This window comes from Colletotrichum destructivum, chromosome 6, assembly GCF_034447905.1.
Source record: "Colletotrichum destructivum chromosome 6, complete sequence".
Taxonomy (NCBI): domain Eukaryota; kingdom Fungi; phylum Ascomycota; class Sordariomycetes; order Glomerellales; family Glomerellaceae; genus Colletotrichum; species Colletotrichum destructivum.
Window position 1 is genome coordinate 4,118,379 of NC_085901.1, and position 18,094 is coordinate 4,136,472.

Here is an 18,094-nt window from a genome sequence, read left to right on the forward strand (position 1 = left end):
TCAAACGAATGCTTTGCCTTGGCGGGCTCTTGAGACGATACGGTATGTTTAGCCCAGCGGACGCGCCGTGTAGTGTAGTGAAGATCGCTCCCTCTGTGATAGGAAGATGCTGGTGAAATGGTGTTGACGTACCAACCCAATCTCTCGAGGCCGTATGATACAAAATTCCGTACCGAAGGGCATGAAGGAAGTCTAAAAGAGTCAGCGTACGGCACCGCCCCCTACCAAGTTTGACTCGCCGAGTAATTACTATGAAAGTAAAGTTCATATCACCGAGACTAACTTTGGACCGCGAAGCTACGGCACCACCCTTTGCCTCCCCGATTTCGTTCTCTCTTTCGGGACAGGCTATCGGGATAGGCTATCGGGAAAGGGGTCCGGTGGCATGCTCCTCACTGGGCGTCCATCCGATGGCCATCCAGGATCATGCTAGAGTACGGCGACAACGACGACACAAGCGATGCTTTCTCTCTCTCTCCCTGCGCTGGCACTGAAGCCGGTGAGACAGCCAGGTTGATTCGGTGGTCAATGGTGATCTACCAGCTTGGGTGTAAGTACTGAAGTCCCCCCCTGAAGCCGGAATGCCATCAACACTCGCTTCATGTGGACATGCAGCCGCAACAAACAGTATGGCTATGGTTGAAACCAGTGAAGCGGCGAGGGAGATAGTACTTGTATGCCGATAGGTTCTGGCCGGTATTACAAACACGATCTTCCTGACTTTAACAACTGTTGTTCCCTCCTGAGAGGAGTTGGAAAGCACGACGGACATTCCTCAAGAGAACGTTGCATCCCGAAACTAGCTGGAGGCCAAGGGCCCTTGTGCTCCTGACAGAGTACTGATGCTTGTAAAGACACATGTCGTGGTGACACTGCGGTCGATCGTGAGGCCGAACGCCCCATCAATCCATCGATTGAAGCGACAGCAAACTGACGCCCAAAAGTCCATATGTTGTTGTGAATGCGGACAGACTTTGAGTGTCAACTTCCATGGCCGGAGCATTCAAAATGAGAACCAGAGTTCTCGTTTCAGAGCTTCAGCCGCTTAAGGAGATGGGCGAGAACCAAGTTGCTCCAACTTGGACTTCTCTACTAAGACCAAAACATGCCTTCTGGTCACTCATGAGGCGGTCTGGTGTGCTTGGACTGTCTGAGCCACGTATTGAGTGACGCAAAATCTGTTCCGTCATCTGTGGCCATCGCCATTACGGCTTCTGTGTGACGACGTTTCTCCCGAGCAGGTATAAGTATAGGCCTGCGCAGGAGACGGGTAAAACTTCAGGAAAGGCAAACTGTGGCCGATGCCTTCAGGGGAAGGTGATTATCATACGCTAGAGAAGAAAGAAAAAAATGTTTGCGTCCACTTGCGTCTCCTCGCTCTTATCCAAAAAAAACTGCTGAAAGGGCACGCCATCGCGGCCCCGCAGTCTCCAGGCTGTGATATCGCCGCCAAAGCAACATCGTAGTTGTCTCGTAAGAGTCCATAAGGATTTCCATATTAGGTCTTTCCCATGACCGGCTTGAATAGTGATAGACGTCCCCGAGTCTAGTTACGGGGGGGGCGTTCCGTTGCCCGCCAACGACCGAGATGATACCGCAAGCCAGCGCGAGCACCATGGCCGACGAGATGCCATTTGTGGTGTTCCAGACGGTACCTAGCGACGGAGCCCTCAATTGCAGACAACGCGCGCGCGGATCAGCACGAACTTGCCGGATTTCCACTCGAGCAGCATCGTCCGCCTCGATGCCCGAGAGCACCCTCTAGCTGCAAATCACCGCCGCCGGGACCATCCGCTTCCATCCCATCCATTCTTTCCATCAGGAAGTCGAAGGCCTCGTCGACCAGAGCATGTTCGCTCGGCCGCTGGTGGACGAGGAAGCCCGCGTCGTCGTCGTTGGCGCCGTGGTCCCACCTCCCGACGTGGGCGGGGAGCAGGCCCAGGGACGCTGTGAAGGCAGAGAAGTTGACGCCCCGACAGCAGAAGGCGATGTGGTTCGCGCACCGGAACCTGATGTAGCGGCACAGGAGCTCGCGGGCTGCGTTCACGCAGCGAGGGTTCTGCACTTGCACTGCTTGGTTCCGGTTGGGCGCAGCATGTGCGCCAGGTGGAGGAGGACGAGGAGGTTGAAGTGTGTGGTTTGGAGGATGATGAGGAGGAAGACGTCTTCGAGCACCGAGCCGGCCTTTTGAGGCGGCGGTTCTGGTCTTCTGCCTCATTGGTGGGATCAGCTACCAGTCGGCGGCATGCTCTGCGCCGCTTGCTGTATCATCTGGTCGATGTCCTTTGTGGTTTCGTGGACAAGGTCCTCGGCGGCGTTGTCGTGGTTAGCCGCGGTACATCCCATTGCCTGGCTGTGAACTCGGTCGAGATCATCACAGGGAGAGTCCCCGAGAATGAGATGAACGGTTGCTAGAGTCGAGCTTGCGGGAGTAATTGTGGGTAGGCCGGGCATGAGGGCCAGGTATCTGCCCTGACAAAGGACTTCACCGAGCTGGGTGAGTACTTTTGTTAGAAAAGAACATTGTACGTCGTAGGTAGTGGTGATCTTCCTCGCACCAGAGTACTGTCGAGTACTTATATGTTTGAGCAGGAGATAACACTTGGGGAAACACTGGGGAAAACTAACCGAGACACAAGTCGAGTTGGTTCCGTTCACGGCGGTGTATCCCGCTCAGTTGGAGTTGTCATGGTACTCAGCCCTGGTTTCATACTTCTCGACTTTGGCGTCATACGGCTCGACTCTGACACCAGACGCTCCTCAGAGTCTTTTGGTCTTGAATTTCCAGGAGCTTATACTTCGTGTCTCTTTCTGCAACAAACGCGGCGGGTACTCATACATTCAGCGCTGGACACGCTTCGTGATCGTAATTTGGACTGACGAGGCTCTCGACTTATATGACCTCCCACTAGGCAAACAGGTCTATCGTCTTACATAGCTGCATTCGCTAAAATGAACGTACAAACGTGACGCGTTCTCTAAAAGGGTATCTCATTAGCAAGACGTGCTACCTCCCGTTCTCCACATCCATCATCCATCACAATGTGCTTCCGACATTATCCTCTTGGAACATCCTTCCCCATCTCGAAACCTGCAAACCCCCAAGCCTTCGCCTCAAATTGTGTAACGATAGCGTGGACTCTCGTCCCCCAGTTCGGCCAGTTCGTCGTCCGAGAGGTCGGCGTACTTGCTCTGGACGCGGCCGGCCTCGCGCTGCTTGTTCTCTCGCCAGTACCAGAACCACAGGAAGCCGTACAGGCACGTGGCCATGCCGACCATGCTCAGAGTCACCGCGTGGCCCCGGATGTACCTGGGCTTATCGACGGCTTGGCTGTGTTCTGTTGTCAGTCTTCATCATCTGGAAGGGGAAATCAAGAGACCCCAAAGGATGGATGGACTCACTAGATGAAAGACGACATGACACCGGAGCAGTTGCCGATGGTCAGCTGCATGCCGCTGGCCGTCGTCCGCTTGCCGTATCTCGGGGAGTTGTTGGGCAGCTGCGTCAAAACACGTCGTCAGTTCGTCAACGAGCCATACAAGGGAGGCATCCAGTCAAGACTCACCCATGCCAACGGCAGCCCGACGACGACGTACAGCCCCGCGGCCACGAGGAAGCAGCCGAAGTAATGCACCCCGTTGGACGACGGCGAGATGAGCACGCCGTAGCCGATGACGCTGATGCTGCCGAAGATGACGCAGAACAGGCCGCGCCGCTGCATGCGGTCCGAGAGGAAGGCCATGGACATGTACACAACGGCGCCTAGGAAGTAGCACGGCACCGTCAGCAGCTGCACCTGCGCGACCGTCCACGTGCCGAGGCCGTTGATGATGGTCGGGAGGAACGTCGAGAAGCCTGTCGGCGTCGTTAGCAACTCAATGGCCATGGAAGTCGCCCTCAAAGGACTCGGGAGAGACTCGGGAGAGACTCGGAGACCGACCATAAAGCATCGTGTCGGCGCCAAACTGCGCGATGCTAAACACCCAGACCTTCCAGTCCATAAAGGCCTTGAACATGTCGTCGCGGCTAAACTCCTGCGCGCTGCTCGTGTTGCCGTACTCGCGCGCCCTCCGCCTCGCCATGACGGCCTTCTCGTCGTCCGTTAGGAAGTAGGCCGTCGCCGCGTCGTTGGGCAGCGCAAAGTAGGTGATGACGCCGAGCACGACGGTCGGCAGCCCTTCTACGATCATGATCCACCTCCATCCGCTGAGGCCCTCGACGCCGTCCATGTGGCCGATGGCGTAGGCCAGCAGGCCGCCGAGGCCGCCGGCGATGGCGGCGCTGACGAAGAGGTAGCCGACGCGCAGGGCGAGCTCGTGCTTGCTGTAGAAGAAGGTCAGGTAGACGTTGAGACCCGGGAAGAGGCCGGCCTCGACGGCGCCGAGGAGGAGGCGGCAGGCGAGTAGCGCGCCGTACGAGTGGACGAGGCCGGTGAGGGTGGCGATGACGCCCCACGAGACGGTGATGAAGGCGATCCAGCGGCGCGGCGTGAAGAGCTTGAGCACGAGGTTGGACGGCACCTCGAAGATGATGTAGGTGACGAAGAGGATCGACACGGCCACCTGGAACTGATTGCCGTGCATGTCGAGGTCGCGCTCGAGGTTGTAGAGACGCGCGTTGCCAATGTTGACGCTGAGGCATGTGTGTTAGATGAAGAAGGGACTGGCTTTTTTTTTTGTCCGAGATGCACAGAGAGGGAGAGAGAAACTCACCGGTCGAGGAAACTAAACAGGTAGAGGAGCATCACGAGCGGGATGATGTGCATGTCTAGCTTCCGGACAATCTTCTTCTCGGCGGCGGCGGCGTCGACGAGGTCCGGGTCCCGGGCGTCGATGTCCGAAGAGCCGGCACCGGGATAGAGGCCGGTGCCGGCTACATCGAGCCTGTCCTTCTGGGGGGCGTCCATTGCGCCGGGGCTGGCCGTGTGATGCGGTGGGTAGCCTGTTGTGAGGTCTGTGACGTCCCTGGGTGAATGAAGCCTGTGTGGAGATGGTGTGGCGTGTAATGAGAATGAGCAGTGTTTATGAGATCTCTGTGTCACGAAGTAGCACAGGCGCCTTCTGAGAGTAGGTGGCGCACGTGAGCGCACAGGAGAGCGCAGGCAAGGATAACTTTGCTGATACAAACTCAGGAGTTGCTGCAACAAACTGACATCGGCCGGCAGTTAAAAAGGCACCCTTGAATTTCCACTCGACGATCGTCAGACGATCGTAACGGGGGTCGTCGTGGTGGGTTGAGACACGCGATGGGCGGGGTGATGGGATGTGTTGTGCAGGTACTACACCACCATGCGGGTTTGCGCGCGACGATAAGAGTTTTCCACTCTCCCTCCAATTCTTACGTCGGCGGGGTCGAGCAAGCAAGCAGAGACGGTAAAATGGCACGATGGTTGTTGGCTAGAAGTTGTGGATTTTGGCCGATAATGGCCGTAGCTTGCCAATGAGCGAGTCAGGACGAGCCTTGGATCGTCGAGAGATAGGACGGATGTACGGGCAATGAGAGGTTTTGAGTTGAAGTTGAGCCTCTACGAATTGAGTTGATGCGACAAAGAGACACAAACAAGAGTCTTTGTCTTTTTGGTGAAGAAAGAGAAAGAGGCTATACCCGGACGAGTCATAAGCAAAGGGGAGACGAGACAAACTCCTCCCCCCACGGCCGCGGGATTTTTTCTTCAGAAAGCATACAGAGTACTCGGTACAGATACAGAGTCAACGAGATAAGGTCTTCCAAGAGGTCTGGAACGATTCGGAGCTGCGGCTATTGCCAAAACAGCAGGGCAAAGGAGCCGCCGTTGCATTCCAATTCGCCCGCGTCGTAGGAGATACCCGACATGGTGCCACCGCCCGGGCGGGCGCGGAGATCCGTCAGCAAGTTTCCCCCATCGTCCCCTCCAACAGCAATAATAAGTCGGACATCGAGCAGTCATGTTGCACCAAGTCTCGGTCGTGGCTGGTATCTGGACATTTCTTGGTCGAGTTATCACCGATAGGGAGGGGGGGGGGGGGTTTCTTAATCGGAGCAACAGTACGCCGACACGGCATGACTGTTATTAACTGCTGACCAAAGGAGGCGAGTTTCTAAGCATGGAGAGAGGGACCCTGCTGCGGATCATAGCCGGGACACATCGAGTGCAGGCAGATGTCCCAAGCACTCTTCAGCCTTGATGACGCCGTGAGAACGGTCTCCCGCGCCCCCCCTTCTCCGTCTACCGGACGCCTGGAAGTGCTTGTTTTACCTCTGCTCCCTTCGGACGCTTCGCCATCTGGGTCAATCAATCACTGTGTAGTCATGCAGAGTTAAGACGGCTGTGTGTGTGTGCGTGTGCGTGTGATCGCCAGTGACCGTGCCTTACAGGATTGATGACGGTCTTCCCCAGTGACAGTTGGAGATGCTTTGCAACGGCACCACAGATTTACTGTGTTTTCCTACTCGTGTTCTACTCAAGCTGCCAGCCCCGATGACCAGGAAGCCTCGATCAACCTGGGACGAACCGATGGTCCCGTCATCGCCCGTGCTTCGTGGTCTCGGTCATTGCTCCCGTCTCACCCCACCAAAAAAAAGAAGAAGAAGAAAAGCAATGGGACCATCGGCTCCCCCCTTGGACGGTTCAACCACATGTTTGAATACTCCTTTGGCCATCAATAGATTCGTTGAAGCAGCATCAACACACCAATGCATGCACTGTGGAAAATCCCAGGAATCTTATCCAGCCCACCCCCCCCCCCCCCCCTTTCTAATTGCCCGTGTGCAACGCCGCATCTGCCAACAAGCCACGCCCTCCCACCAGGAAAGCTAGCAACGCACAAAGCCTGCATAAATGGCGTTTTGACGTCAGTCTTGGGGAAAGGGATGTCGTGGGGGTCCGAACAACTTGTTCAGCATACATATATAATAATAAACATACAGATCTGCCCCGGATGGCTGATTCTGGGTTTCTCTCACTGTTGGGGGTTGGGTGTCATATGGCTCGCTTGCTGCTTCTACCTCGTACACATTACGAAGATTATCTATTTGTAGGGGCTACATATCTTCCCAGTCAGTCAGGGGGGTTTTCCCTTCATGTCTCTGTCGTTTTCCTGACGGCCAGACCGCCCGCTCTCGTTCCCTCCAAGAGCTGGGCTCGATGCAACGCTTTCTCCCGAAACAATATCCCGCAAGATACCCTTATATGCAGTTTTTGCTCCTCTTTCCTCTGTGCCAATCTCTCACACCACACACATCCCTTGTGACAAAAGGAAAAGAAATAGATGAAAATGAATCAAGATATCACCGATACCTCTCGGAGGGCATCTCGTACACGTCCGGGACGGGGCCCGAGTTATACGCCATGCCCGGCGCCGGCGTGTGCTGGAGCGGCTGCTGCGGCCTCGGTTGCGAATCGCCCATCTCGACGACCTCGCCGCCGCCCATCTCGGCCGGCATGATCCTCGTGCCGCCGAGCTCCTGCGCGCCGCCGGCGGGCGGCCTGGCGTACCCTCCCCCGGCGCCAAAGTCGTTAGCGGGCGAGACCGTCTGGTTCGAGAGCGGGCTGACGCTCTGCGAGGGCGGCGAGAGCTGGTGCTTCGGCACGGGCTGCCGTCTCATCGTGCCCGCTCCGGCACCCCCAAACCCGCCCGTCGTCTCGGACATGCCGGCGGGCGTGTGAAGGGGCGAAGGGCCGTTGGGGTCGTAGGCGCGCATGTCGTCGAGGTCGGAGCGGCTGGGGCGGTTCGCCTTGTGGCGTCTGTAGGCCCACCACGCCACTCCGATGAGGGCGGCGAGGCCGACGACGCCGACGGCGGCGCCAATGCCGGCCTTTGCGCCGGTGGATAGGCCGTCCGATCCATCGCCGGAGCTGCCGGAGCCGCCGGTGCTCTGGGCGCCCTCTGTCTGGGTGGCGGTACCGAGGCTGCCGGTGGTGGGACCGGTGTCGACGGTGCTGGGCGAGGCGGTGTCGATGGAGGTCGAGGTGACGGTCAGGGTGGACTCGACGGTGATTGTCGTCTGGGCGTTGTTGAACTGAGTCGAGGTGAGAGTGGAGGTGATGGCGGTGTTGGAGGTGGTGGTGAAGACGACGGTGCTCGTGCGGGTGTTGAGGACGGTCGATACGCCGGCGGCGGAGCCGGTGACGGTGACGACGACGGTGACGAGGGCGCGCTTCTCGACGAAGGCGTGCTTGCGGCGGACAAGGAGGTCGTCATAGTAGGCGACGGCGGCCGGTGTGATTCCGGCGGCGGGCACGGCAGCGGGGACGGGGGCGTCGAGGGGAAGTACCTGGAGGCTGCGCCTCGCGAGGACGGTCGAGGTAACGTAATTCGTGACGGTAGCGGTGGCGACGTCGTTGCTCGTGACGGTCGTGGTCTCGAAGCTGGTCGAGGTGACGAGGACCGTAGTCGTGATAGTGCGCAGGAAGACCGTCGTCGCCGTCACCACGCCGCCGCCTCCGGTGCCGCCGACAGTCGTCGTGATGGTGACGGTCGTCGTGGCCTCCTCTTCTCCCGTCGCCGAAGTCGCCGTCGTGGGTGTCGTCGCTGCCGTCGTCGGCGTCGGCGTCGGCGTGGCTCCGGTGCCGCCACCCGTCTGTCGTGGGCGAAGGACAGGCATCGGCTTGTTGTTATTGACGTTGATGTTGTCGGCGACGGGGGAGGCTGTCGTCACGGAGCTGATGGTGCTCCAGAGCAGGGCCGCGAGGCCGGCTGATGCGAGACGCATGTTTGGCGATGCGGGTCGCGCGCTCCTACGAGCCGTAGGCGACCGAAGCTGCTACGATGACGGGTGTGTCGATGAGTGACGGGTGATGTGTGAGTGTAAAGTCGAGGTTGTGAGGGAGAGAGGAAGGGGTGTTAAAAGTCTAGACGGGGTTAGGGTAGGGGGAGGGAGGGGGGGGGTGGTAGATTGGACTCGGGGATGCAACCCGAGTCGACTGAGAGTGAATGTGAGAGTGAGAGTGAGAGTAAGTGTGAGAGTGACAGTGAGAGTGACCGTGTGTATGTGTGAGCTGTGCCACCGCGGCGAAACACGGTGGAATGGGTCGAGGCTCGTACAGTCGCAGGGACAAGCAGATAACGAACGTGTGTGTGTGTGTAATGGATGCGCGAGGGGGATGAGTAGAGAAGGTCCACGGTAGGTGACAGAGAAGAAGTTTGGTTAGTCAGTCTACCAGGTCCGGTCTGGTCAGGTCGGGTTAGGTCAGGTTGAGTACGAGAAACGGGGGAAACGAGGGCTGGCTGAACGTGGAGGGTTGCGGGAAGAATGGCATCAGATTGGATCGATGGATCATGGATCATGGGTACGGACTTGGATGACAGATCCGTCGATGCTGCTATCTGGTCTGCCTGTCTGTTTTCTGCCGTCCGTCTCCCTTGGCCGGTGACCTTGATTGAGTCCATGACCATGCAAGAAATTTATTTTGCTTATACACCCACAAACATCCAACGGTGGGATTAACCAGACTATGCGGAATCGGGCGTGGCATCGCTGTTTAGCGTCCCAGCCGACGGGGTGCTAAGAGAAAAGCCACTCGTAGTAGCGTCTCTCTGTCTCTGCCCAATAGAGGAGAGGTGGCGCTGCCGACTGTTGGTTTTTTTTCTTCTTTCTCTTCCCTTTTCTGCAAGGTGAACTGGAAATGGGCTTTTGCGTGGCGTGGATCATGGATGGATTTGGAGAACCCATGCTCCCCCCTCTCTCCGGTCTCTTGCTGAACTCCGTGTGCTCCGTCTCCGCCGTCTCTGATCATTTATCTCTCTTGCTCTCTCTCTCTCTAGCTCTCTATATCTATGTCTGGATCCACCGTCGGAAACTGGGAGAGGAAGCCGATGGGGTGCTAGTGTCAAAGAGGAATCCGACGGGGACCAAGTCGTGTAGCATGACCAAGAAACAGTGGACGGGAGGGGCGTCGAGGAATTACGAATTACGCAATAAACCGCGTCTGGCCCCAAGACAGCGCAGAATACGGTTTACTCTTCGCAGAAAGAGGGCAGAAATGCCAATGTTTACTTAACCTAGGCCGGACAGCACCCGAGTCGAGAATCCCAATGACATGCAAAAAACGGACAGACGCGCCGCCGACAGCAACAATGTCAACAGGGAGGCCTGGCCTGGCTGACAGCAAAGCCGCAGATCAGTGCAAATTCTACGGGAACAACAGCCCCAAATCCCCATAGTCGACCACTGCGGACAGGCGACAGGGTCTTCCCCGCCATGCGGGAGTTGCCTGCTTTGGTGGGATGATGCGCGCCGCCTTTTCCTTGGGCCCCTGGGCCTTTCAGCCGAATGAATGACCTGCTTCGCTGGCAGCAGCATACCCCATTAACTGGTCACAGGCAACAACACACCTAAAAAAAATGTCAAGTGATGAACCAGCGGTGGCCGGGCGCCCTCGCCATGGTTTGGCCCGTCTTGTCGTGAGCCGTCCTCTGGGCAGACCCTTGGACCCTCGACCTCCCCCTTTAAGGGTTCGGGTGAAAACCCCGAGGACAGGAAACTTGAGAAGAAGCACGGCACGCCGGGAACACAAATCCCGCTCGCGGCGGAACTCCATTGGCCATACGGTGGGCAAACATGAAGAAAAGCGGACGGCTACTCTTCCCGCGGGGGGGAGGGATCTTGTGACCGAGTCTCCCCGTCAACTGCCACCCCCCCTTCTTTTTTTTTTCTCTATCTCCTTCGTTTCGGTCCGCGGATAGAGAGAAGATAGGTAGGACGCCGTGAATTAGTGGATAACATACGATGGCTGAGTAACAACCATGCCCGATGGCCTGCGTGCGAAGAAGAAATCATCGTCAAGCTGCGACACGTTCCCACGCGAGGGAGGCCTCGATGGTGATGAGCGCATGCTCGGGGTCAGTCTCTCGAGCATGAGATACGAGCATGGACAGTCCGCATGTCCATCGATAGATGGGCAAGCTGGTCCAAGACAAGACACCCTTGACCAGGTCTTCTCCCCCTGATCCGGCCGATAAACAATGCCATCCACGCCGGCCGTGGCGCAGGTCACCCAGCCCCTCATCTAGGACTCTTCAGTACCTTACTCGGAACCCCCTCCTCTTCCCCTATCTACTGAGCAGGATTCCCTGGAATTGTCATTCATCACCCCACTAGCGCCGCCGGGTTGAAGGCCTTTCCTCGGAGCTAGAATAGTCCTGATGAACCGCTCGGTATGCGGCGCGCACGTTTGGTGGCTGTCCACCGCCGCCGCGCGAGATTGACAAGCCCGCGGGCGCCTCGAGAACCAACAGAGAGAAACAGAAAACAAATCATGGCCGTGCTTCTACTCGTCTCTTATTGTTTTCTTTCTATTTTTTTTCTCTCTTCCTCTCTTGGGTGCCCGATAGGCCGCCGTTATGCGATCGGCGACTGACATGTTTTCGCCCAGACACGCACACACACACACACACACACCAGAGACACGCACACCACCTGCAAAGAACAGGAGCTCGAAACGACGGCAATACGAGCTGCATGTCTGCAGAACCCGTCGATCGCTCGATAGCGAGTCATTTCGTAATCTCGAAAGCTGGCCGTGGCCCGACTTGCCGTGATCTGGTCTCCCTCCAGCCAGACAAGAATTCACTCAACTCAGTCCGATTACACGCAAACGGGCCACTTGCAACTCGCATAATCGAACCCATGGGCCGGGACTCTCGGACGTTGTACCCAGGATGGCCCGGAAATTGCCCAGAGACACAGCGTCCACCGGTCGGTCGGCGGTTGGCGGCCGGTGAACAATCCAGTTGAGCCACACACGCACCCAACCAAGAGAGAGTGTTCGAAAAAGAACAAGAAAAAAAAAAAGGGGGAGAAAGGAAGAAGAAGAGGGAAACGCGTGCGTAAAAGCCATCGGCCTGGCTAGCTCAGCTTGTCACCTACCCACCCGGTCTGTGCCATTTTGGCCAGGCTTGCTGCCGTGCGGTTGGGATTGTGGAATCTAATTCAAGCTTTAGGTTTCTGCAGCTGTGTATGTCATGCGTGGCTTTTGCCCTTTTTCTTCTCTTCATCCGCTGCCAAGTTCCCCGACATCACGAACTTCAACTCTTGGGACATGTGTCCAGTACCGATGATGAGCTGTCTCGAAGAGTATGTCTGTCTTCATTCCCGCCGTGTCCCTCTGGGCCCGCCCTACTTGAGCCTAGAATTGCGCCTCGGACTTGGACACGCAACGCGTTCCGTCTTTCCCCTCATTCTAAGCTGGGAAAGGTGAGGATTCTCAATGACTTGTGCGTTCGCCTCCATCACCAACTCCATATCGTCGTAAGAGAAGACGGCACTGTATTCGTGTTTCGATGATTGTATGGCCCTTGTGTAACCGAAAAGGACACTACTGCAATGGCAACTCTCAAGCGATCGGGTCCATCATCCATTGGTAATGCTCCAAATTGCTTGGAAGTCTCCAAGCTCATACGGAAACCGATACCTGTGTCTATCAAGTTGGAAGACATTTTCTCTATTCTCCTTCTCTCCCTCCTTCTCTTAACCCCGCCTGGATCGCTCCTCTCATGGCATATTCATGTCCAGATGCACCCTGCACAGGTGGTTTTTCGCATCGTCCCAGTCTCTCGAGTCGCATCGTATCACGGTGACCTCACAACTCACACCGAGCCTACGCTTGCCCCCTACATCACGGTTCTTTACCGACTTTTGGGCGATTAGTCAGAATTTCTTTCGTTGCTGCGAACCTCCTCCTATCTCGATCGTCTCTCACCCATGTAAAAGGACTTTCGACCTCAAAGCTTTTGCGCGCTGGGTTCGACGTAAATCCAAAAGGATCATGTCGACCCAGGAGGACAAGCTGAAAAGCAAGCACGGCGGTGTGTATTGATAACGGCTTTTCTCTTGCCCAAGCCCCCAAAGGTAACATACATTCGTGTCTGTGTCCAAGGGAGCGAGGCGCCATAACGAGGTCGGAAGTGGTGATAGACCTCGGCACACATCACAACTTTCGCCTACTTGGACTCCGCACAACTCCGCCCCCGCGTCATCCTCGGTGCACTACCCCCAGTGGAACCCGCAGCTTGCATCTTGCATCTTGCAGCTTGCGAAGCGAAGCGACACTCCCCGGAACTGGACGTCTTCTTGTGCCGGCTATCACGTCAAAATCTGGCTCGTGTCTTCCCGTGTATCTTGCGCCTTTTGCACCGCGGCCACTTCGCGAAGGATGTGAGAGTCTTCTGGTTCTCACCGATCTTACTGGAGTTATTCTGTGTTACTGCTGTTGAGCCAGTTGCAACAACCCCCCCGAGCCGTTCGGCTGGATTTGTCACTGTCGTCGATCGTCAAAACTCGGCGACACCTACCACGATCACCCATTCGGTTCTATAATGCCCGAAAGATCCTGGCACTCTCGAGCGTCGAGTAGCTGCAGATCGAGGTGCGTCGCCTTGTCGGAGAGAACACCGACGGAAAAGAGCATACCAAGACATCTTTTCCGAACTGGGTTGTCAACCCCCTTGCTGATGCAACAGAAACGACTGGTTCTTCAACGTATTCACCCCCCAACACTGGCCCTGCTTCTCGACTCCGCTTCAACTCCCCAGATGGACGCCAAGGGCTTGAGTATCGCTGCCTCGCAGACTCATTGAGGGGTAATCTGGGGAAGCCGTGGAAGTCATGGATGGCTTCTTGGGATGTGTACATAAGTAACTAGCACCATGAAGGTAGTTCAACTGACGACTCTCTGCTCCGGCCCTTTGCCTCATCCATGCTTCATTGTCTCTCCAGCGAGTGACGTCTCCTGCTTCCCTGTTCAGATCCTGTAGACTGCACAATGGCCACCAACAAACCTCTCGACGACGGCAATGTGTCGGCCGGGGTCGTGGGAGGAGAGGCGAACTCGATCAACCGTGTCGACACCGCGAACGACGACGCAGACTTCCAGAAGATCCCCAAGATGGACAAGGTGGACGAGTTCGGAGCACACGCCAAGACGGACCCAAAGGAGATTGCACTCGTGAAGAAGCTCGACGCCTACATCATCGTGAGTGACCAAGCGGGTTATGGAGACGCTGCACGCGACTCGATGCTAACGAACGCCAGCCCATCCTGTGGCTGATGTACCTGTTCAACTTTCTGGACCGAAACGCCATCATTAACGCCAGGCTGAACGGCCTAGAGAAGGACCTTGGCTTGGTCGGGACCCAGTACAACACATGTGTGTCCATTTTGTTTGTAGGGTGAGTCTGCCTGCCCGTCGTGACCAAGGCTTGACGTGCCTAATGTTGTCACGCAGGTATATCTGTGGTCAGATCCCATCCAACATGATTCTCAGCAGGGTGCGGCCGTCCTGGTACATGGCTGGTAAGGTTTCTTGTCTCTTTCAACGCATTTTATCCACGTCCCCCGAGATCCTTGTTCTGGGGGGGCTTGGAGGTCACCACTTGCCTTTGCTGATATCTCATTCTTCTCAGGGTTCTGTATGGCTTGGTCGGTGGTCAGTCTCTTGACGTTCAAGGTCAATAGCTACAGCGGAATGATTGCCTGCCGCTTCTTCTTGGGTATCACCGAAGCTCCTGTACGTTTCCCTTTTGATGAGGATGGAAAGCTCTCTAGTGCTACAGTTACTCACACTCGAACCACTCCAGTTCTACCCCGGAGCGCTCTACATCATCAGCATGTTCTACACCAGAAAAGAGGTCGCGACGCGGATGTCCCTATTTTATACGGGGAACATGCTGGCAAGCTCGTTCTCGGGGCTCATCGCGGCAGGCATCTTCGCCGGGCTTGACGGGTCTATGGGCCTCGCGGGCTGGCAGTGGTAAGAAAAAGCCTTGCTCTTTGTACATCAACCAAGAATCTCGCGGCTGAAACCCCCAATCTCTAGGCTGTTCATCATCCAAGGCGCCGTGTCCATCGGCGTCGCCGTCGCCGCGCTGTTCCTCCTCCCGGACCACCCGCTCACGACACGCTGGCTGACGCCCGAGCAGAGGCAGCTCGCCCACAACCGCATTTACATCGACACCACCGGCCGCCGCGAAGGGACGAGCGTGTGGACCGGCCTGCGCGACGCGTGCGTCGACTGGCGCACCTGGGCCTTCTGCCTCATGTACCACCTCCACCTCGCGGCCAACGGCTTCCAGAACTTCCTCCCGACCGTCATGCAGACCCTGGGCTACAGCACGACCGTCACCCTGGCGCTGACGTGCCCGCCGTACATCCTCGCCGCGGCGGTCGGCATCCTGGTCTCCTGGACGTCCGGCCGCTACAACGAGCGGACGTGGCACATCACCGTCCTAAAGTCCATCGTCATCGGCGGCTTCGTCGTCGCCGTGGCCACGCTCAACATCGCGGCGCGCCTGGTCGGCATCGTCTTCTTCGTGGGCGCCACGTTTGGGATCAACAACCTGATCCTCGGCTGGGCCTCCAGCACCCTCGGCCAGACGGATGAGAAGAAGGCCGTCTCCATCGCCATGTGCAACACCCTGGGCAGCATCGCCAGCATCTACACGCCATACCTCTGGCCCAGCTCGGGCTCGCCGCGTTATCTGACGGCGTGGATCGCCAGCATTGCCTTCTCGGTAGGGGTGATTGTGATTGCTTGGTGGTTGCGGATTTCCCTGCAGCGGAAGAACAAGAAGACGAGAGAGCAGCACCCAGAGGAAACGAACTTTTATGTGTATTAATCTCTTATGGCGTCCGTTGTTTGCCAATCGGGCTCTTGGCTCCATAGAAGGACCATGAGGAGAGGAGCGGCCTTTGGATTTTCTTGTCACAGCTCTCATACTTGACCAAAGGAAACATGTGCACTGTTGTCCTCTGGGTACGCTTCTTAAACATCTGCCAAGTATGGCAATTTGAACGAGCGAATCTGCTCTTGAGCGAACTCCTTTGAGCATGGCAGCACTTTTGGCAGTATATAAAACCTCCCAACTTGGTTCCACGAGACAATCCACAATCGCGAACCACAAAACCTCTTTGCTGCTGTCAGTAAAGCAGTCGCCACCAGATCGGTATCTTGAATCTTTCTGATGTTCATCGAACATAAAAGATCCGTCAGTGTTGCTAGATGGACGGCAGTTGGGCTTTCACGGCGTGGTATAGCTACGTGTAGCTCGAAGGCAGAACGACTGAACATAACCATCAGAAGGCTTAGTCTGGTTTTTCGAAGCTGTTTCATATTCTGCGAACGGAAAAAAATCGATGAATTAGCTACTTTTCATCTCAGTAAACAAACGTTGCCGCTCTGGACGTCTCTTGCCGTCCCATCAAACCAAAGCATCGGGTTTGTCTGCCTGTATCAAACTGGAGTCAGCTCTAGCCTCGAACTATGAGTTGAAATTCAAGTCCTCTCACTATTTCACGTCACAGAAAGCGATAAATCAATGGACCAGCTCGGGAATCCGCCTGACGTTTATGTTTAGACTTCTCTTCGACAACTGTGGCCTCGGTCTCGAATCAGGCTTTGCATTAACGAGGACTTGAAGCAGGGTTTGTAAATACATAAGTCCTGTCTATCAGCACTCTCATTGTGATGTAAAGTTTTCTAGCCAGGAGCCGAGTAGCCCATCAGTTGAAATGCAAGACTAGCCACCGATAAGTTACAGCTCGACTTACAGCCTTTTTCATAAGAGTGTGATAGAGGGGAAATCCAAGGACAATGCCACATGAAAATCATGATCGCGACTGAACGATATGCCTGGCTCTGCAGTGGTCATCATTCGACCTTCCACCTCAACTCGGACTCGGCGGTCATGAGCAGAGACGGACTTCAGTCACACCCCAGTGTGTGCGAGTGAATATGGTTGAATAGAGAAGCCTTGTTCATCTTGCCAGCCGCATCCACATCACTCCTCGCTAGCTCAACGTTTGGAAGGTAGCTGCGGTCTAATAGAAACAAACCCTGCCGGTTTAGGAGCACCATCTGGGTGTTGAGTGGAATACGTGGGCCGTGAGACGACGCCCAGACTGTGCCTGCTAAAGAGTTTGATCATCTACACATCACGCTGGCTCACACACCTTCAAAGTCAGCAAGTGGGTAGGTGGTGCGAACTCTTTTGAATAGCTCTACACTTCTACGTCTACACTTCTACGATAAAATGATACTTGGTTTCCGTCATTGCCCTCTGGGACGTGGAAGATGTCCCAAGTTTCTCACCACGCATGAACGCCCAACCCCACCAACCCCTTTCTTTTCACTCATCTCCGCCAGTAACCTCACTCCTTCTGGCATACGAGCACGCTCGCATGATGGCGATGGAAGTAGTTCCAAGGCTGCGTATCTTCATCGAGCTCGGACCCCCACGGCAACATGTAGGTAGACATCCACCAGAGAGCCGCGATTTGGTTCAGGGCCCTCACGAACCCCCAGATGCTCGACGCCCCATCGCCGCCCTCGACGCGCGACCTGTCGACACCCCGGAACTCGTACCCATCGGCGCGGAAGAGACAGGGCGCCAACACGCCTGGCTTGAGCTTGAGCCGGTAGTCAATGAGGTACAGCTCCGCTGAAAGCTTACCAAGGTAGATCGAGTTGAGCAGGTGCAAGAAGCAGCTCTTGGGACCAGCCTCCGACCGCAAGAGGCTGAGGCGGCCCTCGCCGCTGATGGCCCAGCTATCATCGTATTCGAACGCGATGTGGACGGTCGTTGAGAACTTCGCCGTCGGACTGGGGCGCTGTAGCATGGTACGGAGGTCGGACAGTGCCTTGTCCGTCATGACGTTCTGGCGGGCTCCGACCTGAATGCAGATCAAGTCCTGATGCGGGAGCATTCTGAGCGTCCCACCGGGTTGTTGTTGATCGGGACCTGTCGCGTCGCGGGCATCGCCTGGGCTGTGAGGCTTGAGGAGCTGGTTCAGGTGCTTCTGGACCACGTGTCTCGACTCCCTCTGCGCGGACCACAGGCCGGCGTCGACGAGGTAGGTCGAAGGGTTCCCGTCCTGCCACATGCGCCGCGGGCCCGTGGTGAAGGCTGGGGGCGCCAGGATGTATCTTGTGTCCCTGGGCACCACTGAAGGCCTGCGGCGGCCGACAGACTCTGTGACGATGGCCTTCGTTTCCAGCGAGAAGAAGTGGACGCCCGGGTGGGAGGGTCGGAGGGCGCATTCCCAGATAAGGATGCGAATTTCGGGAGGGAGCGACGAGAACTGATGGAAAGTTGTGGCCATGATGGATGGCTGGTATTG

General features: G+C 56.4%; 9 protein-coding genes across 9 annotated transcripts; 3 read left to right on the forward strand and 6 right to left on the reverse strand.

The window, feature by feature from the left end:
* Positions 1-1,696: 1,696 nt before the first annotated feature.
* On the reverse strand, positions 1,697-2,218 carry CDEST_10455 (uncharacterized protein; the record flags this gene model as incomplete). Its single annotated transcript, XM_062926613.1, has 1 exon — positions 1,697-2,218. The coding sequence occupies one exon, from the start codon at positions 2,216-2,218 to the stop codon at positions 1,697-1,699; it is 522 nt and encodes a 173-aa protein (XP_062782664.1).
* Positions 2,219-2,226: 8 nt separating this feature from the next.
* On the reverse strand, positions 2,227-2,454 carry CDEST_10456 (uncharacterized protein; the record flags this gene model as incomplete). Its single annotated transcript, XM_062926614.1, has 1 exon — positions 2,227-2,454. One exon carries the CDS (start codon positions 2,452-2,454, stop codon positions 2,227-2,229), a length of 228 nt encoding a protein of 75 aa, XP_062782665.1.
* Positions 2,455-2,873: 419 nt separating this feature from the next.
* CDEST_10457 (Putative major facilitator superfamily, MFS transporter superfamily) lies at positions 2,874-5,644 on the reverse strand. Its single transcript, XM_062926615.1, has 5 exons — positions 4,714-5,644; positions 3,942-4,633; positions 3,567-3,856; positions 3,403-3,500; positions 2,874-3,331 (listed from the first exon to the last, which is right to left on the reverse strand). Exons 1-5 carry the CDS (start codon positions 4,905-4,907, stop codon positions 3,115-3,117), a joined length of 1,491 nt encoding a protein of 496 aa, XP_062782666.1. The 5' UTR covers positions 4,908-5,644; the 3' UTR covers positions 2,874-3,114.
* A 1,588-nt stretch (positions 5,645-7,232) lies between these two features.
* Positions 7,233-9,161, reverse strand: CDEST_10458 (uncharacterized protein). The gene has a single exon (XM_062926616.1). The coding sequence runs from the start codon at positions 8,690-8,692 to the stop codon at positions 7,268-7,270; it is 1,425 nt and encodes a 474-aa protein (XP_062782667.1). The 5' UTR covers positions 8,693-9,161; the 3' UTR covers positions 7,233-7,267.
* A 444-nt stretch (positions 9,162-9,605) lies between these two features.
* Positions 9,606-10,014, forward strand: CDEST_10459 (uncharacterized protein; the record flags this gene model as incomplete). Its single annotated transcript, XM_062926617.1, has 1 exon — positions 9,606-10,014. One exon carries the CDS (start codon positions 9,606-9,608, stop codon positions 9,978-9,980), a length of 375 nt encoding a protein of 124 aa, XP_062782668.1. The 3' UTR covers positions 9,981-10,014.
* Positions 10,015-10,994: 980 nt separating this feature from the next.
* On the forward strand, positions 10,995-12,232 carry CDEST_10460 (uncharacterized protein). Its single transcript, XM_062926618.1, has one exon. The coding sequence runs from the start codon at positions 11,441-11,443 to the stop codon at positions 11,714-11,716; it is 276 nt and encodes a 91-aa protein (XP_062782669.1). The 5' UTR covers positions 10,995-11,440; the 3' UTR covers positions 11,717-12,232.
* A 1-nt stretch (position 12,233) lies between these two features.
* Positions 12,234-12,872, reverse strand: CDEST_10461 (uncharacterized protein; the record flags this gene model as incomplete). Its single annotated transcript, XM_062926619.1, has 2 exons — positions 12,234-12,613; positions 12,681-12,872. The coding sequence occupies 2 exons, from the start codon at positions 12,870-12,872 to the stop codon at positions 12,473-12,475; spliced, it is 333 nt and encodes a 110-aa protein (XP_062782670.1). The 3' UTR covers positions 12,234-12,472.
* A 152-nt stretch (positions 12,873-13,024) lies between these two features.
* On the forward strand, positions 13,025-16,393 carry CDEST_10462 (Putative major facilitator superfamily, MFS transporter superfamily). Its single transcript, XM_062926620.1, has 6 exons — positions 13,025-13,952; positions 14,012-14,148; positions 14,205-14,272; positions 14,383-14,486; positions 14,557-14,729; positions 14,796-16,393. Exons 1-6 carry the CDS (start codon positions 13,743-13,745, stop codon positions 15,592-15,594), a joined length of 1,491 nt encoding a protein of 496 aa, XP_062782671.1. The 5' UTR covers positions 13,025-13,742; the 3' UTR covers positions 15,595-16,393.
* Positions 16,394-17,125: 732 nt separating this feature from the next.
* On the reverse strand, positions 17,126-18,076 carry CDEST_10463 (Putative 2EXR domain-containing protein; the record flags this gene model as incomplete). Its single annotated transcript, XM_062926621.1, has 1 exon — positions 17,126-18,076. The coding sequence occupies one exon, from the start codon at positions 18,074-18,076 to the stop codon at positions 17,126-17,128; it is 951 nt and encodes a 316-aa protein (XP_062782672.1).
* Positions 18,077-18,094: the final 18 nt, after the last annotated feature.

What these genes read in the sequence shown, in the direction of transcription:
- CDEST_10457 (XM_062926615.1), bottom strand. Translation starts at nt 4,907, where the DNA reads ATGGACGCCCCCCAGAAGGACAGGCTCGATGTAGCCGGCACCGGCCTC. An exon ending in CGCCGACACGATGCTTTATG is followed by an intron (nt 3,857 to 3,941) that starts GTCGGTCTCCGA and finishes CGACGCCGACAG; the next exon opens with GCTTCTCGACGTTCCTCCCG. An exon ending in GTCATGTCGTCTTTCATCTA is followed by an intron (nt 3,332 to 3,402) that starts GTGAGTCCATCC and finishes AACAGAACACAG; the next exon opens with CCAAGCCGTCGATAAGCCCA.
- CDEST_10458 (XM_062926616.1), bottom strand. Translation starts at nt 8,692, where the DNA reads ATGCGTCTCGCATCAGCCGGCCTCGCGGCCCTGCTCTGGAGCACCATC.
- CDEST_10460 (XM_062926618.1), top strand. Translation starts at nt 11,441, where the DNA reads ATGTCTGCAGAACCCGTCGATCGCTCGATAGCGAGTCATTTCGTAATC.
- CDEST_10462 (XM_062926620.1), top strand. Translation starts at nt 13,743, where the DNA reads ATGGCCACCAACAAACCTCTCGACGACGGCAATGTGTCGGCCGGGGTC. An exon ending in GTGTCCATTTTGTTTGTAGG is followed by an intron (nt 14,149 to 14,204) that starts GTGAGTCTGCCT and finishes GTTGTCACGCAG; the next exon opens with GTATATCTGTGGTCAGATCC. An exon ending in GCCGTCCTGGTACATGGCTG is followed by an intron (nt 14,273 to 14,382) that starts GTAAGGTTTCTT and finishes CATTCTTCTCAG; the next exon opens with GGTTCTGTATGGCTTGGTCG.